Source organism: Ursus americanus, chromosome 9 (assembly GCF_024610735.1).
Source record: "Ursus americanus isolate L20-20 chromosome 9, mUrsAme1.1.p, whole genome shotgun sequence".
NCBI lineage: Eukaryota > Metazoa > Chordata > Mammalia > Carnivora > Ursidae > Ursus > Ursus americanus.
In genome coordinates, this window is record NC_142135.1 from 68,110,259 (window position 1) to 68,137,478 (window position 27,220).

General features: G+C 42.2%; 1 protein-coding gene across 3 annotated transcripts in view; it reads right to left on the bottom strand.

The window, feature by feature from the left end:
* CHD7 (chromodomain helicase DNA binding protein 7) overlaps positions 1 to 27,220 on the bottom strand; it is a 185,988-nt gene that overhangs the window by 117,708 nt on the left and 41,060 nt on the right. For all 3 annotated transcript variants that reach the window (XM_045789040.2, XM_045789041.2, XM_045789034.2), the window contains exon 2: positions 5,251 to 7,086. In XM_045789040.2, the coding sequence (XP_045644996.1) occupies positions 5,251 to 6,912 (1,662 nt within the window). In that variant the 5' untranslated portion in view covers positions 6,913 to 7,086. The remainder of the gene's footprint in view (positions 1 to 5,250; positions 7,087 to 27,220) is intronic.

A 27,220-nucleotide genomic window follows, 5' to 3' on the forward strand; every position in this document is an offset into this window, starting at 1 on the left:
TGTCTGGAATTCTGTATTTACTGGGTGAACTGAGAGAATTTCAGTAGAATAGTCACTCTACTTGAAATTTACCAGGAAAAGGTTTTCCCAGAAAGGCTGTTTTTAAAAGATATTTATAAGATGTCATGTAAAGACAGAGAACTGGAAAAGTTACAACCACTGATTCTTCTAGGTGTTTTTCCTTTTTTTTTTTTTAATCTCCTGGGGAAAAATTAGGCCACAGAAATTATTACCCATCACTTCAATCTTAGGAGGTCCTTTAAAAATTCTGTCTGCTTCCTGTTTCCTTATCAGGACAGTATTTCAGGCCCAAATTAATGAAAAGTGTACAAATATAATTATTCTAAGGATACAACATTTCAGATTCTAAATTCCACCAGAAGTCACCTTCCCGTCCAGAGTCAAATCTGTGAACGAAGATACCTGTGTCTTGTGCAGTTACAGAACTTATTCAGAAACTCAGGGATTTGCCTGTAACTTGAAGGACAATCCACGTAACCAGTCTTTTTTAGATAAGCTCTTCAAATGAACAAAACAATATTCTGTACTCTCCTTCTAGGTGGTTCTCACCCACAGCCACCACGCATTGATAAACATTCCATTCTCTGCTCTCTTCCCACCCGAGATGCTGCAAAGCACCCCAATGGTGCCGTGTCTGTCCCCGCCACAAACCTCCCAGGACCCCATGGACACAGAACATGCCCATAAGGAGACCACACAGCTTCCTCTCCCAGCCCCCAGCCCCTACATCTCAATAACACTGGGGCATTCGGGAGCTCATGGGGCTTTGCGCTCATTACTTCCTAAGCCTCAAACTCTTCTCCCTGCCCCTTTCACCCAGCCTCCTCTCAACCCGGACTGATCCCTCACATCTCAGTGAAGCCATCACTTCCCCAGCTCACCCTCCCAGACCCCCAACCTCATCCCCACCAGGAGTGGATTGGGAGCTATTTCCAAAGCACACAGCGCTTATCCTGTGGTGTGCTTTCCATAGCAGATGCTTGCCTACACCATCCACCCCCCGCCACCCCAAACAAGCTGTTTCTCTCTTTCCCAAAGGGCAGTATGATCAGGTGCCTCAATATCTGGTAACTGTTCCCTAAAACCACGGAAACGAAGGCAAACAACGCTAACAATAGTTAACACTGAAATAAGTGCTTTAAGTTATTTTTTAAACTTTGCAACAAGCAATTCTGAGCATTGGCCCGATGATAATACAACATTTTTGAGTCCCCACCATGTATCTGACACCATGTTAAATACTGAAAGATATCATGCTATTCTCGCTTTGCCTCTAAGCAGGGAGGCAAATCTACCATCCTTTTACTTTTTTTAAAGATTTTGTTTGTTTATTTATTTTACAGAGAGTGAGAGTGAGAGAGCAAGCAGGGGGAGGAGGAGAGGGAGACAATCTCGAGCACAGTCCATGCTGCGCGCAGAGTCCAACACAGGGCTCGATCCCATGACCCTGAGATCATGACCTGAACCAAAATCAAGAGTTGGGTGCTCAACCTACTGAGCCACCCATGTCCCCCAGTCTACCCTCATTTCAGAGAGAAAAAAAATCAAGGCCCTGAGGTGAAGTCACCTGCCCAAGGTCACGGAGCCAGAGGTTGGTGGTGCTTTCACTCAAAAGCCTGCACACTTCTCTTCATGCTGGTGGCTCTGAGAGTGGGACTGGGGCTCTGGGCTATCTGCCTCTCACTCTCATTCTCTCTCCACAAACATAAGTGGACTTTTCCAAAGGCTCATAACGTGCATGCAGACTCCATGCAGTGGCAGATGTTAGAATCGCACAGTTGAGAAAATGTAAAACCATGCCTTTAATTTTGTTTCATTTTGTTTTGGAAAGCAGCTGTTTTTCATTTAAAAATGTTACTGATGTTAACACATAATGGTTTACTATTTTTAAAGTTTATTTATCTATTTATTTTTAAGTAATCTCTACATCCCACGTGGGATGCAAATTCATGACCCCGAAATCAAGACTCACACACTCTAGGCTTTCTTCTTCCCCTGTAAACTTTATCAAATAATCAGGATAGTCTGGAGCTATTACCAAAAAATGTGTCCGCACTCCACAATGAACATTTTGGTCCAATGAACTCTGGCCTTTCTAACATTTTCCTTCGTTGACTCTTCAACATAAAGTTAAAATTATCTTTAAAGATACTTCTGTGTGTTATACAACTTAGAAAATATCTGTTCAGAGTTCACGAGACATTTAGAAAGCATAACTTACATTTTTAAAAAGTGAAAAATTCAAGGTAAAAAAGCCAATAAACCTATCTGAATGTGATAATTCAGCAAATCGCATCAATATTTCAACCCGATCTGGCAGTTTCCCTGTTACACAGCACGGTTTTGAACCACCATTCTATCATATATGAAATGCAAAATAATTTTAGTTCTAAAAAAAAAACATAATTAGATAAGATATATTTGCTAGAGTAGAATGTGAGTCATTCACAGGGAGAGAGAGGTTTTTAGGATTACGTGATAGCATTTTGAATTACCCACATCATTATCCTCATCACACCTGTCAACATGGGCTAAAGGAGGGGAAATATTTGCACAAATCAAATTTAATGTTTCATAACTAAGGCTATATTTAATCACAGTTAACCTGTTCTTTAAAACTAAAAGTAATTTTACATTGTATTTACATGTGAAATGACATAATTATAAAATAAGGTGTGTACTGCAGGAGATCAGACCTAAAGCCCGGAGGAGAATTCACATGAGTATACACCACCGGCTGGCATTATACGAGGCACTGGGTACACATTAATTTCAACACCTTGTGCGATAGGTACTATCTCTCCTATTCTGCTGCTGAAGAATCTGAGGTTCAGAGAGGTTAACTTGTCTGAGGTCACCAAGCTAATAAGTAGCAGAGCTGAAATTCGAACAGTTTTCTGACTATAAAGTCTATGTTCTTCACAAGATTTTACACCTCCCTAGTATTATTTTCAGAATTGAGTGCTTCAAAATCTGAAGAGGATGAAATAAGAAGGCAAATACCACAAACAAAAAAATTTTACAGGTAACTGAACTTAAATAAAGATACCTCAAATGTACTTGTTGACATACATCCCTAAAACAGCTCTGAGTTTGTCCATGATGACGTACTCAAGCCTGGGGCGCTGGAGGAAAAGTGAACTACACCTTGTGTCCCCCAGAGGCTAGCACATACGAAGCCTTGCAGTGCTGAGTGACTCGAATGCCAGGTACTCATTTCCATTATCAGAATGGCTACTGAGATGTTTTGTGCTCTTGAAACTAGGGAAAGCTGGGGGAGATCAACAATTCCCATCCAGAGATCACATTACAACCACAGGGCATCTCCTTCCAACTGTGCTTGTCCTCCAGCAGAGTGAGAAGATGCTGGAACAGGAGGTCAGAATCACTGCTCTAGAAACATCCCTTGTCCAGTAAGACACTTTCTGAGAAACCAGAAAAGCGTAATTCCTGGAAATTAAGTCACATTCATTTCTGCCCTAGAAAGCACCCAGGCTGGCTGGCCTCAGAGACAGCATTTTCAGTCAGTTCTGAAGAGGGCAGGGCCATCTTGCCTAGAGATTGATATAAGGGAAAACAAATTAGCAGGGTTTGATCTTCTCCACTGACTCCTTCACACTTGTTTTCCCCGAGGCCCTCTGTTCCCAGCCCCTGGTCAGACTGGCTTTCCCCTCCCTCCCCCTGCAGTTGGTCCGGGAACCACAGGGCTCACAAGCCCTTTCCCATGGGGAGACAGGGAGCAGCTCTCTCCCGGGCAGCTCCCACTGACCGCGGGGGTCCGGCTGAGAATATCCCAGTGTGCCAGACCTCTGAGGACAACTTTCCCCAAATCCCCCACGGATCCTTGTGTCCTGGGTCCCCAGGAGACTTTCCTGATCTCCACTTTCCCACTCACACCAGGGCTGAGGCTTCGGAGTCTCTGTTCTAAATGCCTCTCCACTTGGGCTATCCCACATGGATTTGTCTCCTGACCAAACCTTTCTACTTTCACATTGCTTTAATCCCTTCTGTTGCCACTCCCCAATCCCCGGTCCAAACTGTCCTTATGAGCCTGGACCACAGGCTCACAGTCTCCCACGCTTCTGTGGACTGTCTAATCAATATCTCAAGCTCCCCACTGAAGTCTGAATTCCTTAAAACAGAATGCAAGACCTCCACCATCTGGCGTGCCCTGTGGCAAGTTTGAGGTCCCAGGCCCCCATTTACTGAGTCATCCCCAAACCAGAATGCCCTCCTCAGCTCACTTTCCCTGGCTAAGTCCTAGCCAAATGCCAGGGTATTTCCTGTCTCTGGACACTTGTCACACAACCATGTGCAGTCTTTCAGTGGGCTTCTCTTTCTACACATGGGCCATGTTTTTCCACACCAACTCTAAGTTCATTAAGAACAGCTCTAAAATCACATCCTGTGCCATCCAAATTCCAGTAGCAATCATGGTGGATTTGAATAGCACTCAGAGTAATCTGTACATATATAGATCTTAATGTATTTTTCCTAGACCTAGGGCACAAACATCAACGTTTATAACGGAAAGACATCTTTGTGAATATCAAAGCTTGAAACTTAAATGTCTGCTTATGAACACGGTAGGATAACAAAAATCCCAGCTTACAAAAAGGAAGACTCCTGTTGTCATGCCGGGTACCCAAATCTCTTGGAGACCAAACATTTCTGCAGATTAATGTTGACTATGATTTTCTACCCTTTGCAATTTAAGTTCACACTAGCATCCAATAGCTGGTAAAATAAATATTACAGAAAAACACATTTTGAAACTTCCCAAGGGACAAAAAATCATAATTTTCTGAAAGAGGTGGGAGAGATTGCCACAAACACGGAAAACTTTGCTGGAAACCGAGTTTCAGTGTGTTTTTAAACCAGAGAGAGAACGAGAAAGAATAGGAGTCCAACGTCCCTGTCCCTGTCCCTGCTGGCAGTGAAAATCTTGCAGGCAGGGTCCCGGGATTAGTTATCCATGGCACATCCGCAGCACCTACCACAATGCCTGCGACAGAAGGATTCAAGACGTTTTGAATCCGTGTATAAATGCGTAAGCCAGTAAGTGAGAGACTCACAGAAAAAAATGAGGTTCTGGCGCAGCTTACAAGGTAAAACTTAAGGAACTCATAATGAAAAAACTTTTCGTGAAATGCAAAGGAAAAATCTATTAGAGAAGTTTACCGTGTTGCACTTTCTACCGCAAGGCAGGCAGGATCCGAGTTCCCTTACCTGAGGCACAGGCACTTTCTGCGGGGTGTTCTGGGGTGATGGGTGGAGCTGTGCCCAAGGCTGGTGATGCGGGTGTGGGGGCGAAGACTGGTGGTGCAAGCCCGGGTGGGGCTGCATCGGAGGGCAGGTTGGCAACTGCTGGAAAGACGGCTGCTGCCCAGGATGCTGTTGGCCAGGCAGCAGTCGTTCCTGGATTGCTTGGGGATCTGCAAGGCCAACACCAGGACAACCATTTGGTCTCATGTGCCCGGCCAAGTCCCTCGGTGCTGAGGACATGCCCATAAACGGACGAGACGGCTGCATGTTTCTGGGGCCCATATTCCTCTGTCCGATTCCCATGGCACCGGGGGGCTGGTGAGATGGCTGCGGGTGGGGCATATTTGGATAACTGCCAACTTCCATTGGTATCCCAGCACTTCCGGGCCTGACTTGTGGAGGAGGAGTACCTGCCGGATTGCTCATTGCTTTCATGGGTGACATGGGAGGTGGAGAGGCGTAAGTTCCCTGAGGCTGTGAAGGATGCATAGTTTGTGTGTTCATTTGGTTAAGTGAGCCGCTGGGGTGGATGGGCTGCTGGTGCATTAGTCCTTGACCACTGTTTGATGGGAATCCTACAGCATTGGGGTATCTTGGTACGGACTGATTCATTGGAGTATTATTTGTAAGGCCTAAATTTTGATTCATCCCTGTATTGTTAACTAATCCCTGATTTAGGTTACTGTAAGGATATCGAGAATACTGCCCTGAGTTGTTTATAGTAGGTGAGGGGACTGTCTGGCTCCGAGAACTAAAGTTAAGGGTCTGTGGCCTCACAGCCCCTTGCTGAGGAGGATTAGGGGAGAATCTGGGGCTGTGGGCAACGGATTCTCCGTGGAGAGCAGTAGGGGGGTGGTGGTGGAACTGCTGCACTGAATGGCGCAAGGAGGGCGCCATGCTGGGACTCTGCGGGGGCACGTGGGGCAAGTGGCCGGGGCCTGACGTGGCAATGAAAGGACTGCCCTGACTGAGGCCCTCCTGGCCTTGGGAAAACTGGCTCATCCTCTGCTGTGGCTGGCCGTGCTGCTGCATGGAAAAATCCCCACGTGCCAGATAGCTGCCCATCTGCTGCATGTGCTGAGGGAGGCCCTGTGTGGGGGGCCCCGACGGGGCGGGCTGGGGCGGCTGCGGCTGGGGCTGCTGCTGGTAGGGGGCCCGGATCTGGTCCGGCACCTGCACAGCCCGGGGGCCCCACATGGAGCCGCTGTCCACGAAAGACTGCCCGTGCCTTTCGTTCTGCAGGCCAGGGTAGACGCCCATCTGACTGCCGCCACTGCCACCGTGGGGGACCTGAGGGACGGGAGGGGCGTGATACTGCGAGTGAGGAGACGCGAGCCCGTTCCCAGGGGCGCTGCTCATCATCCTGTTTGGCTGATCCATCAGATGCATCTTTTGTTGTTCGTACTGATTATAGTGATCGAAATGGGTCAACTTTGTTTGATTTTGATTAGTCGAGGGATGATGAAGGGAGGGCTGCAAGGAGGCAAAGCCTTGGTCTATTGGCATTTGCTGACCCATGGGGTTCACTGGATTTTCAGGGTAACCACATTCTCCAAGGCCTTCAAGGCCTTCACTGAAAATATTCCCATCCTCGCCAAAAAGACTCATCATTCCCGGATCCGCCATCTTCTTCCAACACACCGCTCCTCCAAACCACAGCTCAGGGGCTTGTCTGTGCTTCACCTCACTGAGGTGTTTGTCCTCAAAGCCTATAATCCTTAACTAATCTTCTTCATGTCATTCCATATTTCTTTAATTCTCTTGGACCCTGCAGTGTCAGGCAAAGTCTGGATATAGGTCCTAGAAGAGAGTGGGGGGTGGGGGGGAGGGGGGAGGGAGGAAGAAAACAAAGAATTAGGAACAAATGATAAAAACTGGCAGTATTTTACGCATTTGAATTTGGTTTCCATTAACAATACTAATCTAGCCCCCTCGCTGAGCTGTATTTTATAAATCTAGTTCACTTTAAGAGAAACTCATTAGCTTCTACCAGAAGCATTATTATGATCGGTTACTTAGAAAGCAAGCAAAACACTAACCTTAACCTTAAATTAATCCATTCACTACACTTCCTAACGCTCCATTCTTGGATGGAACAGAACAAAAGAACACAACATGAAGCAGCAGCAGCTGCCACAGCAGGCAAGCAGATGTATGAATATAGCCAAGCAGCCCATCTGCTGAACTAAAGCCCTGGAAATGCTCTGGTTACCAACAGCCCGCCCTTAACCTTATTCCCCTGAGCAGTGTAATCAGATGAGCAGCCGTGGCACCGAGGGCTGTGAAAAGCTCAACTTAGTTAAATTGACTAGAGGATTATACAAATACCAAAATCAGTCATTTCGTACAAATTAGATATTTACGGCCCACATACAACTATGTCACAGCAACAGAGGTGTCAAAGGAGAACGTGTCCACGACGTTCCAACGAGGGAGCATCCGCAATGATGATGGAAAGCAAGCTCGCAAACAGTATGATAAATTCATAATTCCATTATGTTTAATGGCAGGAATATACAAGATTCAGAGGGAGATCAGCATAAAAGCTTTCATTCTCCAAGAAGGCTGATTTCACTCATGGCTCTGGGCCCGCCGCGTCCCCGGTCTGCGCTGCCGGCTCCGAAGTCCGATCACAGGTCCTGGTTCCCAGGCAGGTGCCCGACCCTGTGGATGGACCCAGAGCCCATGTGACCACTCGGAGAGACTCTAGCTGGATGGACGGCTGCTAGACGATGACTGTTCTCATCAGAAGAAACCGAAAACTTTCCCCCCAACCGGTCAAAACTGACAATTACTTTAACAGAACAAAGTTCGAACTACCGGTGCAGGCTTCAGCCCTGCCTTCCCCTCTTCTGGGACAAGGCAGGACGAGAGCCCGTAGGGAGAGAAGCACATCCGTCGGTGTCCTGTGTTTACGGCACCAGGTGTATACCACCTACTGCTGTGCGTTTTATTCGAACAGTTCCTAACAGATTTTGTGCATCCGCTTAAAGTAACCAGTTTAAAGAATGCTTCACCAATCAAAACAGGGAAGTGTTTTTGTCGAATGCTAATTAAATCAACAACCTAATAAAGAACTAATTCACATAGGAAAAATGTCCGAAATCTGAAACATCTTTGGAATTTAACTCATTTTTTCCCTCTTTCATGAGTACATGAAGCATTGTTTGATACTGCCCAACTTGAAAAAAGCAGTATCTTGTTGAAGAATTTCAAAAGTGATGTTAGAAACAGGCTCACTCATAAATTCTACTGACACGCTTCCACACGAGCATGGGAATGAACAATGGGCAACCAGCACTGCTGAGAACTTACCAGCAAGAGAGAGAGAAAACCCAGCTCCTGCTTGTCCTACTCTAACATATTCCTAACAAGGGGAGAATTTTGCTTACAGAAAATGTAAACAACATTCCTGTTCACTGTCAGAACTACAGACAGAACACCTGAGAAGGTCTCCAGGTCTGTAGTTTTCAGGTGACAGCTGTCAGCTAAAGTCAAAGGTCTCCTCACTCCGCCGCTAACTGCCATGAATTTTCTGATCGACTTTCTCCAAAACAGAGGTCAGAAGGGTGAAAATAAGGTGAGCGTGAAAGCCATTTTATTTACCGACATGCTGCTTTACTACACAACCACTTTCGAATCCAAAATAAAGAGAAGCAGAAATCTTCAGTGCCAAGTGCAACAAATATTTATAAACTGAATTACTTCTCGATAGCCTAAGCAGTCGGTCTTCATTTATTCAAGACTCATTCTAGCTTTCAAGGAAATACTAGAATGGACTTGATAATAGCTTAAACTAGCGGTGCAGACTAACCACTTACCAAAATAACCTTTCAAATTAGCTTAAGGAAGGTAATGTCTACTCATACGGTCGGATGGCCTTGTTTTTCACCCTCCAGGGTCCCCTGTGCGTCGCAGGAGGCAATGCTCCTACTGACTGCGTGGGGTTCCCAGCCAGCTCTGGGGGGCAAGCAGCCGAAGGGGAGGGGATGTCCTCTGAGCCCAGAGGCACAGCCCGCCTGGAGGAGCCGCTGTGGAGTGACGCTGACTTCGTATCAGCTTAAGGCTGAGCAGAAAGGGGGAAAAGAACTTGCCTACAGGCACAGGAAGGGACAAAACAGAACACTCACTAAGAGTAATCCTACCTGACACATCGGCTTCCAGTTAGCCAACCTTTTCGACTAAGACTCCATTTCCCAGTAGCAGGAAAAATGACATCATTACCTGATATCCAGTAAACGCACCACCCACCACAACTGAGACCACCGTCAGGTGAGCTCCGGGCACGGGAGTTCAGAAACTATGGCTTTAGCCTGTCATTAGTGACTGCTCCCGCTTGCCTAGACAGCCACCACCGCCCTCCTGCCCCTTTTCTGACCTCAAGACTTGGCTGGCGACTATGCTAGGAATCCATCTGGTAGCTGGATTTCATATTTCTGATCTGAGCTAATCTAATTAATTTATTTTGGTCTTTTTTAATTTGATCAAGTCCATTTGAATACCCACTTTCCCAAGTCACAGCTGTAACATGTAATTTTGTTTCTATCAAAGATATTCATTTAAAACTCCTTTTTGGAGGTTGGCCCCTTCTCTACGTTCAGTATTTACATTTTCTATGTCTAGATAGATCAGCTGTTCAATGAGCCATCAAATCAGAGCCGTGTCATTTTAAATTTTGTAGTAGTCACATTTTAAAAGTAACCAAAAAAGAGTGAAATTAATTTTAATAATAAATTTTATTTAACCCAATATATGCAAAAGATTATCACTTCAACATGCAATCAACATCCAAAAATGGATGAGATTGTTTACATTTTTTGGTACTGAGTCTGAACCCCAGTATGTATTTTACACTTGCCGCATATCTCAATTTCTACTGGCCACATTTCAAGGAAAAAATGTTCACGTGGGGGTAGCGGCTACCATGCTGGACAGCATAGTTACAGATTATTAAAAAGAAGTCTAGAAATTCAAGTTGTCAATGTTCTCAAATAATTCTCATAATTATCACTTGGGTAATAAATATTCAAGCTGTCTTTCTGTTTGATTTGGCTTTAAATAAAAATCAAGCTAAATCTCAAGTCACATTTACTTATTCAAAATACATGTACTGAGTACCTACAATGATCCAGGCACTGGTCTAGGTACTAGAGATGTACCAGCGAATGAAAACAAACAAAATTCCCTTTATCCTCATGAAGCTCATCTGTAAATGATGAACCTTAAAGAAGTTAGATTCGAAAGGTTACGGTAATGAAAATTTAGGATACCATTTTACAAAATATTTCTTGGGAATTTATGATGACAACTGTTTTAACTATGTGTGATATTACACAGTAAACAGCACAGAAACACACAGTGAAGACATAATAATGTAAGTTTTCACTGGCCCTCCTGGGCACTTGGGTATGAGATGAGAATGACAGACGCCACAGAAGGTGCACACGTCTGGGGTGAGGAGGGGCCCGATGAGACAGCTCAACTAACACAATCACCTACATTGCAGAAGAGACTTCACCGTGAACCCAATTATGAAAATCTGAGAATCAGCAAGTACTTTGGAGACCCTCTAATCCAAGCCCCTCTTCCTTTAACAAATTCAAAAACCCTTTTATAGACTGAGAGAAGAAAACATCTTCTAAAAAACATTTTCACGACAATTTCCAAAGACGAAAGAGAAGTGTATGGAAGAAACGGCACCTTACTAGTAAGAACAAATTATTAAAGGCCCAAATCAGGGTCTCTTTTGCTCAGAAATAGGTCCCTAAACTGCTGAAACCAACAAATAGAAGAGAGTTTCCTTTCAAACAAATGTTTTTAATTATACTATCTGTAACTTTTAGGAAGCAAACACCTATTAGCACCATATTGAGGCTCTTGGTTGATTTCGGGGGTAATAAGCAGGATGAAAACTGGCAGATCCAAAAAACAAGTAAACCACACACAAAGAATCAGAGATGAAAGGAACGGGCATACAGCAAACCAAGGTGAAAGAAATAAGTTGTGCAAAAATATATATTAATATCTTGAAGTGAATTTCTGACTTCCTCAAACTTACATAAACAATGCTTAACTCCGTCGCTCTTCCCAAAGTAATATGGCATTTCTGCAGCCAGGTTTCGATGTGGTATCACAGTGACCTGGGAAACCAGCAAGGAGGGACATGAATACAAAACACCCCCATGTGCAAAATGTTTTCCATAGTCCAGCCACATTTTATCCAATTGTGTAAGTAGAATGCCATCCAGACGAAACTTTTTTCATTAATATCCGACATAATGTGGGCAAGTGTGGAATCAAAGGATAACCGCCTTTTAGGTGATGAAGACCATTTTTTGTTCTATAGCTTGATTTGTAATTGTTCTCTTTAAGTTTCTCTCCTCTACCTCCAAAGAGCCTGAGGCACGTGACATGACTGTGACAGTGATTCTTGGGATTGGGTAAAGCATGTATCAGCATTTCCACAGCAGTGTCTAGCAGCTGGAAAAACACTTGTCACCACCTGCAGTACAACCTGGGAAGACGCCGCTCCATCATCAAGGTTACAAATCATATCAAAAGAGGAGAGGATCCATGAGCCAATGGGTGAGCACACAAAAGATAAAGGACTCAAGCACCGCTGGATATTTGCATTCATAGATCTGCTAGACCATGAGATCTGTGGATACTGATCCCACCAATGGCCCCCAAGAGCCACTTGGGAAAGAGAAAAAGTCTACCCAAGCCAATACTCGCTGTGGGAGAAGGTATTATCCAATAGACAATGACCCAGATAAAGAATCGGGAAATGCCCCCAAGTCAGCAACATCAGTTGACCACAAGTCCCTTCCAGATTTGCCTCATGGACCAAATGGTTCCCTTCCTGAACCACCCACGCCAGGAAAGGCCACATTTTCTTCCACATTAGTATGTTCGGGCAGTGCCAATACGCTAGGGATGTGCTGTCCCACACAACAGCCATGAGCCACATGTTGCTATTTAAATTAATTAAAACTAAATAAAATTTAAAATTCAGGAGCTCAGTCACACAAGCTACATTTCAAGTGCTCGCTGTGCATATATGAATGGTGCATACGCGGAACATTTCTGTCATTGCAGAAACATCTTTGGACAGCACTACTACCTATTTCTTGTTAGAGGTAACGTTTTTAGACAAAGACCATATTAGATAATAGCAACTTTCTCTGATAAAAAATATTTTCTCCTGTTCAGAGCGTTCTTTCAAAGGTCCATACCTACCCCTTGTGAAATGTATAGTGTCTGTTCCATTTAACACATTTTATGTTAATTAACTGTATTTTCCACCTATAAAATTTCTCCTTTCTATAACATCTCCCCAAAACATTTCTATTTCTTAATGAATAATTTTTATTATGTTAAGAATGAGTCTCAACTCTACAAAATGTAACACTTAAGAATAATTAATTTCAAAATACTTTTCACTTGTAAGTGGCTTATTACCACTGCCCTTTAATAAAGTATTTGCAAGGTTAATTTTTACAACCAAGAATCTACATAACTATAAGACTAAGGCCACTATTTTTCTTAGTAGCTTTGTGTATTACTTTCGTTCACTATTTTATTGGAAGAAAAAAATATATAGAAAAATCAAAAAAGGATTTGAAGTCCTTCAGAAGATCTGTTAGTCCAAGCACCCTATGAAAAATAAAACCAAAAAATAAAAAGAGTAAGAATTGCATTTACAGTTAGCTTCCATTTATATCACTAGGTAACCCCAAATCTGCTCATATTAATTGGGGAGAGACATACCTTGAATAGGAAGAACTACGCTCAGAGTTGATGCTTTACCTCAGCACTCCCTGTGGCAGCTAACACTACCTCTATCCATCCCTCTGACCCAGCCAAACAATGGGAAACAACCCTCCATCCTTCCCAGCATTCATTCGTTTAAAAAATATTTAATGACTGCCTACTTTGCATAACACATTTACCAGACACCGGGGACACAGAGCTGAACAAAACAGACGCGGTCCCTGTCCTGTGCAGCCTGCTATTCTAATAAATGCTCCTTGGATAGCCTGCGTACTCCATCCACCAACCAACCTGCTAACCCAGCCTCCCAAATACCCCACGAGTCCACTTCTTCCTCAGTTCACACCACCTCGGTTGGACTCAGGCCTCCGTGTGTTAGTCAAGGACAAAACATTAAAGGCTGGCTGTTTCTCCCAGTCGGGTCTCAACAAGTTCACACAGCCGTCTGAATGATCTTCCAAAATACAAAACACATCATCTTTCTCCCCTGATTAAAATCCTTAAAGGAGTTTCCACAGCTTTCCATCAAGCCCAAATGCTCCAGCATGGGGGGAAGGCACTTCATAATCAGATCCCTGTCAACCTCCATTCTAAACCCCCCCCCAAACTCCCCTCCCCCACCCCTGAAACAAGCACAAATAGCCGGGCTAGGTCTGTCAAACCACGGGAAGTTTACCAACAACCATCCATTCACTTCCTCACACCTTCCTTGCCTCCCCCACCTGCCTCCTTCCCCCATCACCCTGCAGTCTGGTGTCTTTTTCCTCTCAGTTCCTTTGTTACCACCAGTCTGGGGAAACTTCCTGACCCTCAGCCCTTTTCCTCTTCAGGCTGATTTTGAAGCCCTCCCTAGGATTTAGCCGACTGGGGAAAGGGATACAAATACACCTAGCACTGTTGCTCTCCTCTGTGATCAGCCTTTAGCCTTGCTAAAGGGGGTCCTGGGACCCCGGGCACTTCCTGGGAGCTGGTGAGAGACGCAGAATCTTGGGGTCCTAACCCAGACCTCCTGACACAGAATCTGCATTTTATTAACAAGGGCCCCTGTTGATTCTTGTGCAGATGAAAATTTGGGAAGTCCTGCTCTCAGACTCCGAGGTCCTCCAGCTGCTATGACTCTCACTGCTCTTCAATTAAATGGAGAATGAATAACCAACAACAAATAACTCATCCCAAAGAATTACAAAGCAAGTAATACAAAGAGGTGCTACCTTAATCTTAAGGAAAGGTCGTCAGGCCATTCCTGACCAACAAAGAAACAATACTAATGCTAACCTCATCCAAAGACTTATGAGGACTCCTTATTGACAAATTTTAACTTGGGGTGGTTTACAAGGAGTGGACATCTAGAAGTGGTTTAATTTTCAAGATACATCCATCTGCTTGCCAATCATTTTACATGACCCCCCCAAGTGCAGTTAACATTGATATCTAATGCTATGTTACACAACACACTATTTCACAGGTTTCTTGCAGAATCTTTCAGTTATTTCTACATAACTTTGAGAGTCTGTACATTCTGAGCTGCCTTTCAGATAAAGATGATTTTTTTTTCTATATAATGTTTCTATATAATCCACGGGTGTCCTGTTGATCACAAACAACGGAGCCAATGTTTTCCTTCAAGGGAACTAATGCAACAGCACTCAGCTAACAGTTCATACCAAGTGCATGGCCACGACACTAATTTTTTTTTCTAAATTGGCCAAAAGGTACATACTGTCCTATACATAAGTTGTGCCACTAAACCACAAGAGTCCCAGAAATCAATGTCCTTTAGAGAACAACCTTTATACCCTGCAATGCTACAATGAAGTATCACCCTCTGAAATTAGCTCCTTCAAAGACTAAGCCCACTGCGAAGGCAGCCAGCAGACTCCCACCACAAGACGTAAGAAGGACGCGTCCAGGGTGACCTTCTTTCCATACACAACTTCGCATGGCCCAGCAACAGACCAGTATACATTCTACAAGTACTTAGAATACTCAATAATATGGCAAAAGAAATGAGGACAAACACCTATAAACACATCTGTACATACTATATCCATATACATAAACAAGATATGTATCTGTTAAATATGTGAATCTACCCCATCTTTTTAATGCTATCCTAAGTAATTTTATTATAGACAAGGAAGAAAGCAAACAGAGACAGGTCCAAAAATAGGTAAATGGAAATTTTTTTAGTGTAATTTATTTGGGACAGGGAAAATAAACTTCAGAAATGTATTTCAATCCACTTGGCAAGGATGTTTATTGGGCAGACTAATGGAAGAGTAATATAAATTTTACAAAATCTGGTGATTGCTGGTACATCTTGCTTAATATTGTACAATACCCTGGCATAGTTTAAAGAAACAAAACATGGTTGATCTATAAAAGCAAATGATGCCACATGTTTATTAGCCTATTTAAAAATCGCCATTTGAAAATATATTTCCCTATTCATTCTATCTAGACCTATTTCAAGCAACTGACTACACGCACGCGCGCACGCACCCCCATCTGGTGATGTCAAGCCTACAGAAAGTGAGAAGAGAATAGAAGGAGGGAAGGAAGGAGCTGCCTAGGGCCCCCCTCTGTCTAGGGGTGCCCTGCTGATCACGAACCCCTCTGAAGCTGATCCTGATCCACTGAAAGATGCCACGGGGGACACAGGCAACAATGCTGAGGGGCTAAAAAAACAAAACAAAACAAAAAAACACAAAAAAACCAAAACGGCAAACAGCCAAGGCTCTTGTAAGAACTGTGTTTTCTGTATACTTACTACAGTTGTCACTGATTAACTGATCTGGCAATTTCCTACATTCTTTTGCATTTTCAAGGGTTCTAAAGAGTTGAAAAGGGGATCTTGTCTCATCTTCCAGGGGGAGTTTAAAACTCCCAACTCTGCCTGGTTTGAAATGCAGGGAGAGAAAGGTTGTAGTAAACAGCGTTCTTGGATACATACTACTAACATTCTTTTCCTTAGAGGAAGGGGTAAAGAACCTTTGGCAATACCACGGCTGAAAATAATTTATCATTTTCTCTGCTAGGAGAGCACATGTGATGAGAAGCGTTATCCATCACGAATAAACCTGAGCAGACACAGGAAAGTGTCACAGGACGAATGTAGAGGTCACACGGTAACCTGGAAGGTTCTTTAAAGATGCTGTATTTCATGCAAAAGAGGAATACACAGGACTTCGAAAAATCCAAATTTCTATCGGGGAAGCAAGCAATATCAAAGTGACGTAGGACTGTAACGAAAGGTGAGGGAGGTCCTTGGAAGAGTGTTATAGAAAGTTATTTTGGAAAATTGCACATGCTCTCAAAAACATAAATCTATGGGGGAAAAGGATGAAAACAAATATCACTTACTCAGTAATTACATTAAATCCCTACTTCAATATAAATTATATTTGACAAAGGAAATGAAACGAAGACTGGAATACATAATAAACAGCTTCGCATCCATTATATCATAATCACTCTGACTTATAACAAGGTTGGAAACATTTCTTCTATGCCTATGACACTTATAATGTGAGTAGGTTCTATGATGATGAATCAAAACTATCTGACAATCAGAACTATTATCAAAAACTATTCTAGGGACGCCTGGGTGGCTCAGCCAGTTAAGCATCTGCCTCTGGCTCAGGTCATGATCCCAGGGTCCTGGGATGGAGTCCCACCTTGGGCACCTTGCTGAGCAGGGAGTCTACCTCTCCCTCTGCCTGCTGCTCCCCCTGCTTGTGCTCAATCTCTCTCTCTCTGACAAATTAAAACAAAACAAAACAAAATAAAATAAAATAAAATAAAACATTCTAAAATATAACACTGAAAATGAAAACTATCAATTTCATGCAGCTAAATAAGTCTGATACATCTTTTTTTTTTAAGATTTTATTTATTTTTTTGAGAGAGAGAGAAAGCAAGAGACAGAACATGAGCAAGGGCGGAGGGGCAAAAGGAGAGGGAGAAGCAGACTCCCCGCTGAGCAGGGAGCCCCAATGCAGTGGGGCCGGATCCCAGGGTCCTGAGATCATGATATGAGCCAAAGGCAGACACTTAACCAACTGAGCCACCCAGGTGCCTAAGTCTGATACATCTTTGAGCCAAGTTAAATGTCTTCATATTCGCATGTAACAAAAGACAACAGTTTTCTCCATAACCTCCGTATATTTAACTTTACGTTTTCCTGCACCCACAGCAAAGGCTCAACCCTGAACCAGCCTTTCTCCCGGTTACCCAGAAATTTTTGGAGCTTCCTTCCCCAGTAGCTGAGCACTGTGGGCAAAATGAAATAACTTTTATACTATTCTAAGCAAATTAATTCATAACCCAAATCTGTTCCCCCAAATTACAATACACTCTACAGCAACTTCCTTTATTATTTTCTGCAGCACCATACTAGTCTACGTTGCTGAAAGCTGACTGTAATGGCCACTTCTGCCTCAAACATTTCCCCCTGAAAGTCATTCAATTAACCAGTTCTCAGGTTAGGTAATTTTTACATGAGTGTACAAGATTCCTGATATTAGGATATTGTTCTAACTGGCAGGTAAACTTTACAGTATAGACGTAGTTGTAAGTTTCTACCTTGTGTTCGTTTTGATCAGAGATCGATACTAAGATCACCTCAAGTGAGCAGGTAAAAGAGATTGTAACGTTTAAAAAAAAAAAAGGCACAGTGAGAAGAGCTACCACCAGGTGAGACATTTATTTCGCATAATGAGGATGATGAAGATAATTTACGGCTTACCAATGAGATCTTATCATTGAAATTTGTACTTGGTTTAATCAAAAAATTACAAAAACAACAGACACTATCTACTCACCTTTTAAAATACAGAGCTTCCTAAGGCCTCAGACTGCTGCACCCATCCATTGGTAAGGTTTTTGCAAGTTTAACTAGTATACATCATTTGCCAATAAAATTATAGTGCAGGTAAGGAAATGAAAATAGTTAAGTTTCATCAGTGATACTATACATCATATTACACTTATCCACATTGTTCATGTTCTCACCCCCTTATTTATATCTCTAAACATACCAAAATCCCATGCCCATTTCACAATTTTTCCTCTAAAACATTCTGCAGAACATAAAGCTTTTATGCTGTCTAGAGTTCAGTGCCTTTAAAAACCAGTAGCTATGACAAACATATCTCTAATTTCTTAAAATAGGCTTAAAGATTCTGTATATAAATCGGAGTGTCCTATTAAATAGAATACTGCCCTACACTACATCTTCCAGATTGCAATGTATACAAGGAAAGAGGAAAAAGTGTTCTCGAAAACCACATATCTCACGTTTCTACTTCAGAAGTAAACTCACAAGCCCTCTGTGCCTGGGTTGGACAGCTGTCAAGACCAATGTTCCTTAGCACTAAAACTAATATAGGGAGATTAAAGATTGTTTCTCACCATGGTAAAGGGAATAGCTTTAAAATACCACTTGGTATTTCAAATTGTTTAGATAATCAGTATTCAAAGACTTTTTACTGGTTGCATACAAATTTGGTAGTTAGCAGCTTTTAACCTATCAGAATCGTTTATAACTTTTTTGTAGAACAAATTTAAGTTTTCTGTTACTTTCAATTTTTCAATTTTGCATATATCTTTTATTTGAATAAATGGTGTCCCGTTGAAAGGTTGACTTCCAAATATATACATTTCAATATTTCTTTCATCATGAACCATTTTAAGTTCCATCAATATTTGCTAACCCACAATTAACAAGTATCATGGAAAACTATAAAGTTATCTGGCATCCACAAACAATAAAATGTTCGAAATAAATTTTGGTTGTTAATTTCACCTGGCCCCTTGGTTCACAGCTTATATTTAAGCATTTCAGATGTAAATCCAGTATAAAATAAGTAACCATGTGAGTATGCTGAAAATAACTGGTTCCTGATGAATCAAAATCATGTTTTAATAAAATTATCTTTCTGCATTATAATATTCTTCTGTCTTCATATAAATATACTTTGAGTTATTGAGCTTGTTTTTTGTGAATTTTTTCTGACCCCTCCAATACTATCAGCTAGTACTTTGTTGTTCTTGGGGAAAGTGTTTTGGTGGAGATAAGACAGAACGTGGAGAAACATAGGGACCCTCCCATTAGCCCTGTGTAGCTATTTCAATTAAGTGAAATTATATGAAGTTTAAAATCCTCTTCTTCTATCACACCAGCCACACGCAAGTGCTCGACAGCCACACGTGGCTAGTGGCTACTGAACTGGATGCAGCAAATCTAGAGCTCCGTGGAATTGTCACACTAGAAAATACAGGCTGTTCTGCTCTAGAGGACTCAGCAGAGATCTAGAGGGCAGGCAGGAGAACAGCAGGCAAAGGGAAGCGGGAGGAGGGAAAAAAATCCATTCCTGAGGCTTAGGGAAGCGGGATATACTCAGATGTCTACAAATACCTCAATATGTCTTAAGTGGAGGCTAGATCTTGAAGGGCCTTATAATTCATTCTGAATTCATGGAGAAGTCAAGTCACTCTCAAGTTTTGAAGCCATACGGTTTAGAAACGCATACGTTTTGGAAAGAATCCCCCTTACCAACTTGTGGATCACAGACTGGGAGAGGTGGGAATGGTACGAGAGGAGGCCCAAGAAGCCCAGTTTGAAGGCTCTTGCAGGAATTCAGGTAAAAGATGATGGTGCAGGGAAAAAAGGAGAGGAACATACCAAAGATACAGAACTACCCAACCACCTGATTCAGTTTCTGATCGGATGTTGGAGGATGAAGAGTCTAGGATGACAGGACTCTGGCTTGGGTAACCGAGCAGATGGTTATACCATTCACCGAAACATGGGGAACAGAAGAAAAGCAGAATTTATACTGGGTGGGGGGGAGTGTAGAAATAATCCACACAGAGCCACCAAGGAAGCCGTACAATATAAAAGTGAAGAGCTCAAGAGAGAAAGCTGAGCTAAAGATATGGCTGTCTGGGTCACTGACAAACAGAAGGGAGGCAGTGCCAGGAGTAGATAAGATCACCCAGAAAGTATGTTTAGTGATAAGAGAAAAGAACAAGGAGAGAATCTTGAGGAATGCCAACACTTATAGGGCAGGCAGAAGCATCAGCCAGCATGACAAAAGCAAACATCAAAAAAAGGAAGGGGAAGAAAAAGCTTTAAGAAGGAGGTGTTCAACAGGTTCAAACGCTATACAGAAAGAACAGTGTCCACCAGACTCCACAGGCAGGATATCAGCAACTCTGTTAAGAGCAGTTTCTGTAAAGCAGCAGAGCCAGAAGCTCATGTGCTCGAGTTAAGGTGGTGATGGGAGGAGAGAAGAGCAGAGAAGGCTGCAGCCTCCAACAGAGAAGGTGAACGGACAACGGGCAGCAGCGGACTGGACTGATCAAGGACTGGTATCTGTAGACTCAGCAAGACAGAAATGGGATTTGTGCTCAAACACAACTCCCGCAACCCTGGGAAAATTCCTTAGTCTCTCTGTGCCACAATATAAAATGGGGATAACAACAGCATTTACTCCACAGGGTTATTAAAATTAAGTGCATTAATATTTCTAAAGTGCTTAGAACAGTGCCTGCCACATGGTAAGCAGTATATAAGCATCTGTTAGATAAGATATGTAACACTGACAGGAGGAGACATAAAAAGTGAGAGGTCCAAGGAGGAGCATAGAAAAAATAAGTCCCAGAGGAGGGGGCAGGGGTGGGAGAAGACCCACACATAGGGCATGGGATCTGCCTCTTTCATCGGGACAAGCAGAAGGATGGGGACAGATAGAGTTAACAAAAAGTGAATATGGTTTCATTCCCATGGCTTCAATTGGCTTGGTCAATTCCAAGGGAGGCAGTGGTCTTGACGTATAAGTTTTACAGAAAGAAACTGAAGACAAAAATAAGTGGAAAGATATACTGTGCTCATAGACTGAAGAATTAATGTTATTACAATGTCCACACATAGAGGCGCCTGGGTGGTTCAGTCGGTTAAGCGTCTGCCTCTGGCTCAGGTCAATGATCTCAGGGTCCTGGGATCGAGTCCCATATGGGGCTCCCTGCTCAGCAGGGAGTCTGCTTCTCTCTCTCTCTCTCTCTCTCTCTCTCTCTGGCCCCCACCACCGTGTGCTCTCACTCTCTCTTTCTCCAATAAATAAATAAAATCTTTAAAAAAATAAAACGTCCACACTACCCAAAGCAATCTATAGATTTAATACAATCCCTATCAAAATTCCAGTGGCATTTTTCACAATAATAGAACAAACAATTCTAAAATGTGTATGGAACCATAAAGGGCCCCACACATCAAAAGAGCAAAGTGGCATGGTCACTAAGGTCTGAGACCAACTCTGAAATGACATCTGGTTCTAGAAATAATTCCATCTATCTCTAATTCATGAGGACTAAATTAGAGTATATATATATAAAGCATTTAACACAGTCCCTGGCACATAATTAGTAGGCAATGCAGATGATCAAACAACTTTCTCCTTTAATGTGAGAAATTTAAATATGCAAAATATGTCAACCAGGCTACGTGGCCTTGATCCAGTTAGGTAGCCTCTCTGGTTCTTGCTTCTTCATCTGTGGAGAGGGGAAGTGGAAAGGTAGCTGAACAAAATGGCAAATATCTTACCACTCTTAGAAACTAAGTACTTCACAACTGGAAACAGATGAAGTACAGCTGTCCTCTTCCGAAATTCACACTTCCAGTGATAGAAAAGTAATCAAAATTTCAAAAAGCACAGATAATGGGTAAAAAGTGACTATACAAACTGAACACACCTATATTATGTAAATAACTCAGTAACTCTAGAGTTACCACTCTACAGAATTCATTCTGAATTCATGGAGAAGTAAATCACTCTAAAGTTTTTACGCTATTTAGAAAGATATATATTTTAGAAGGAATCCCCCCTTACTAAAATGTGGGAACCGCCAGTAACTCAAGTAACCGCTCCCCCCTACAGGTAAATTAGCACCTGGTTTATGTGGTAAGATTAAGAAACTACCATTTCTCAGAACACATTCCCTTGCAATGCTATAAAGGGGCATCCTAGGAAATCCCTCTGCTTCAGACCACCTAGAGAAAGGGAGGTCAGGGCAGTGGACACCTGTAGGCACCCCTCTACAAACAAGGCCTCAGGCCTGCCAGGTCCTTTCCTAAATGTCTGAAGTGTTAGTCCAAAACCAAGAAGTCACCTAAAAGCAAATTTCTCAGAAGAATGAAACCTCATGCTCTCTCTTTTCCTAAACAAGGCTGGCAGCACGCAATCTCTCCCTTATCACCAATAATATAAACTCTCAGTCACAGAACTGTAATCCTCCCATTAAATTAACAATTTAAGGGTTCAGAATGTAACTACAAGGCGCCCTATAAAGCACTGAAGAACCAGATGCTAAATGTAGTCTTCCCATTTCCCATTTATTTGCTGAGCAAACTTGAGAAGTGACCTCTTCAATTTCCTTTTCCAAAAGCAAAATAGGTTAATGTCAACCATCATCTGCAGGGATGCTGTAAGGATAACTTCTTCAAATTCTTACCACAAATATACGTACTATAAAAAATGGATTAAAAAATTTATTATCCATTATGATTAGTCTTGAAGGTCTAGCTTAGGACCCTTCTTTCCTCAGATTCCCTAACTATATAGATGGAAGAGCTCTCCAATATAAATCAACCAATCAATCAATCAATCAATCCCATACAAAAAAGCAAAACAAAACAAAACACACACACACAAAATTTCAGCTTCCACAACTTTAAAAACTTTCAGAAAAGATCACAGAACAGTTCTCTAAAACATCTCCCTCCCTAATAAGCCACCACCAGTAGATTTCCCTGTATCTGGAATCTAGAACAGTACACTTCTGTAGTTTGCAGGGCTTCAGCCAGCAAGCCCCACAGGTCCCCTCCCTAGAGCCCCCAGGGAGTGGGGAAACTTTGGTCAACGCCCAACAGGGCCCTGTGCTCACTGCCCCTGGACTGTGGGCTCCTGGAGTACTGCTCATGCGTCCTCATTTTATCCCCAGTACTTATCACCGTGGCTAGGATAAAGTGGGTGCAGGCACATGCTTGCAGAAGGAATAAAAAGTAAAAGTTTTTTCCAATAAATATGCCACAAAAATCTAAGTTTCTCCTTTTTTTTTTTTTTATTAACATGTAATGTATTATTTGTTTCAGGGGTACAGGTCTGTGATTCACCAGTCTTACACAATTCACAGCGCTCCCCACAGCACATCCTCTCTCCAGTGTCCATCACCCAGCCACCCCATCCCTCCCACCCCTGTCCCCCAGCAACCCTTAGTTTGTTTCCTGAGGTTAAGAGTCTCTTATGGTTTGTCTCCCTCTCTGGTTTCACCTTGTTTCTTTTTTTTTTTTTTTTTCTCTCTCTCTTCCCCTATGATCCTCTGCCTTGTTTCTCAAATTCCACGTATTAATGAGATCATATGAGGTCTTTCTCTGACTATTTCTTGATATGGAAAGGCAAAATGGAAGACACCTGAGTGCTGTATTTGCAAATTCCATCATCTGCTTCTGAATTTGTCCCAAAGCTTATCTCCCCTCAATTTACATATTTCATAGACCTGGGCAGACCCCCCTGTCAACACAAGTTTATGATTTCACATCAGCATTTTCTCATCTTCATTTTTTATTGACCACTGTCAAAAATTAATCTTATAAATGTTAAGCTTATTTATAAAATCACCATATCTCATCAAAGATTAATGTTGCACAACTGTGATATCTCTTCAACACTTTAAAAAAGTTTAAAACAATCATCAGGAAACATAAGAAGAAAGGAATATTATGGCCAGGGAGAGTGTAGAAGAAAACAACATCTAGAAATTTGGGGAACACCAGTTGTGAAGCCAGCCAGATCGGGCTCAAACACTTTTTCTACCTCAAGTAAATTAATGCAGCTCTCTGGGCTTCAGCTTCCTCATCTATGAAAACACGAAAATAAGTATTCCATCACTCCCTCAAAGGACTGCTTAGAAGTGATTTGTCACAAGTAGCCATTCGCAGAATGCCTTCCACACAACAGATGGTAAATGTTAGTTGCTCTCCCCACATTTTGCACCAACCTTAACCTAGTCATCTAGATTTCCCTACTCCCAGTTTCCCCGATAAATATACTGGTTATCTCCATGGGAGCTGACAGTACAAAACTCAAATGGTATTATACCAAGTTCTGAATTCTTCTACCCTATTACGAATCATAAATGCCTTTCAAAAATCACAACCACAGAAGCCTGTCACCTTGCTAGGGCAGAGACAGGGCCAGCAGAAAGAGTCCAGAGGCTGCAGAGCGAGCCCCTGGATGGACACCTTCACAATGATGGAAACCCTGCTTTCACGCATCTAGAATCTGGGAATCACAGGACGGGAGTGCTAAAATACTCAAGACCTAATCCAGAGAAACAGTGAGAAGGTAAATGCTTTACTCAAGGTCATTCAGCTAGTCAGAGAGAGAGAGTGAAGACTCCAAGACTAGCACTGGTCCCCACTGTAATAAATACCCTACACTGTTACGAATGTATCCCCTTATCGTAGGCAACAGCGTCCTCTCAGACTAGACAACTGTATATATCACTGGAAAAATGTTAACAGACATTTGAGGCAATGCAATTTTAAAACAGTACATCCAAACACCATCTATGGAGTAAGCTAAAGTCATAACTTGAAGCGATTCCAAATAAGGTGGCATTCTAAAAATGTTCTGTTCTAACCGCTGGCGTTATCACTGAACGTGGTGTTGTGTCTCCAAGGTCAGTACACTGAAGGAAACAACATTCATTTGCATAATTTCTGGGGTATTAAGTCAGCTACGTCATCAGAATTTTTTTATTTTAACCAGCAGAGGAGCCGCTTCCCCAAAATGTCTCCGAATGTTAAGCCCTTCTTTTTGTACACAAAGACATTTGCCCTCTATGTATCATTTCTATACACCTGCATCTTTCTAGATGGTGGCTAATGCCATAAGCCATTCGATTCAGGGTAGATGGAGAAACAGTTTATGTGACTCAGCGGCAAGCTTTTTTCAAACAACACCATTTTTTAAAACTTAAATTCAATTAGCCGACATATAGTATGTCATTAGTTTCAGATGTAGAGTTCGGTAATTCATCAGTTGCTCATCATATAACACCCAGTGCTCATCATATCACGTGCCCTCAATGCCCATCACCCAAAAACCATTTTTAATGGAAAAAAAAAACTTACAAACTATCGTTATTCAGACTTGAGTATGTGGCAGGCATCTTCTCAAAAATGAACAAAATAAGTCTGTCACTTAAGGAAAACAACTGACAGTTTGTTGCCAATGATAAAATTTGAGCTTTCAAGTAAAAATCAGAATTTTGGAAAATCTGTATCCACCATCATGAACTTGACAGCTTCCCAATACTTACAGAATTTTTTGATCAGATAGATAGTAAGAGGAACAAATAAGATTTTTTAAAATACTGTATAATGAAATGTGTCAACATCTGAAAGATTTATGTAACTCACTGAACCAATATTTTCCAAATTACCAATGCATGATGTTATAAAACTACACACACAGATAAAAGATCCATTCAAAGTGCAGGATACACCAATGCATTTTAATGAGACCAAATACTAAAATTTCACTGATACGATTTCAGATTCTACATTGCAGCTAACCTTTAAGAAACTACTCCTTATAGTTTTATTACAGTAGCAAATTATCTAAAAAGGCTATTCAAATATTCCTCCCTTCTCAATTACAAATCTGCATGGCAGATTTTCTTCATGTTCTTCAACCAAAACAACATATTACAACAGATGGAATGCAGAAGCAGCTATCAAAATCGAACGGTCTTCTCTTGAGCCAGGCACTAAAGAGATTTATAAAAACATAAAGTAATACCCTTCATTCTCACTAAACTTTTGCTTTTGGAAAACACTGATGTTTCATAAAAATTAAGTTGCTTGTATTAACATGTAATGTATTGTTGGTCAACAGCATTGCAGAGGAATGCAATGTATATACACTTAAAACTTAGATATCGTAAAACATTTAAACATGGCAAAACAAAAATTGAAACAAACAAAAAAGGCGTTTCAAATATGACACCCTGGACATGAACAGCATGGCCACAAGTTATTACCCATGGAGAACGAGAAACTCAGTAACTTCCACTGCCACAATCACCAAAAAAGCCACAGATATCCTTGACAAAGGAGAGCCAGAATAAGGAGCCACAGACTCTATTATGAAGGCTACTTGGCTAAAATGTCTGCCTTTCAAGAGACGCTGGGGTGGGGGAATGCAGAGAAAGTTCCAGAAACAGCAAATCAAATGACCAGGCTGAGTCCATCTAGCAGAAAAAGAAAGGGAATACTTTACTTTTGCTTTGTAAGCTTACTGTGAAAATACTCCAGCATCCATTCATTCATTTGTTCTTCTTTTTACAAGAATGAGAGATCCACACTTGCACTCTCTCTGCTTTGTATGCAGATCAGCTAAGGATCCAAAAGCTTTTTTTAATATGTATCTTAGCTTCAATAACCCTATGAGATAAGCAGTACAAATATTACGCCCATTTACAGATGGTAAAACTGAGTCTTGAGAGTTGGGTGGAAGAATGGATATCCCTATCCCCACCCAGTCTTCTGGGCTCTTGTTTGAAATTTCCACCACTCACTACTCAGATACTGGTTCTCCTGGTATGGTCCTGCACTAGCAGCGACACCATGGGGAACTTGTTAGACATGTGACTTCTCAGGCCAACCCAGACCTACTAAATTTGAAATTCTTAGAGTAAGCCCCAGCAATCTGTGTTTTACAAAGCCTTCCAGGTCATTCTGATGTATGAACTGAGGGCCTAGAAACAATGACACCCCAGAGGCACCCCTCCGCCAGGACAATTATGAAGCACTTGATACCAATATAATACAGCCAGAGCTGCCATAACAAAACACCAAAGACTGAATGGTTTGAACAACAGAAATGTACTTCTCACAGCTCTGGAGGCTCAAAGTCCAAGATCAAGGAACCCGCAGGAGAGGCTTCCTTCTGAGCCCTCTTCTCCTGGCTTGTATGTGGCCACCATCTCATCTGTGCTCACACAACCTCTTCGGGCAAAGAGAGAGAAAAATCCTTCTCTTCCTCTTCTTTCAAGGCCATCAATCCTATCGGATTCAGGCCCCACCCATATGACC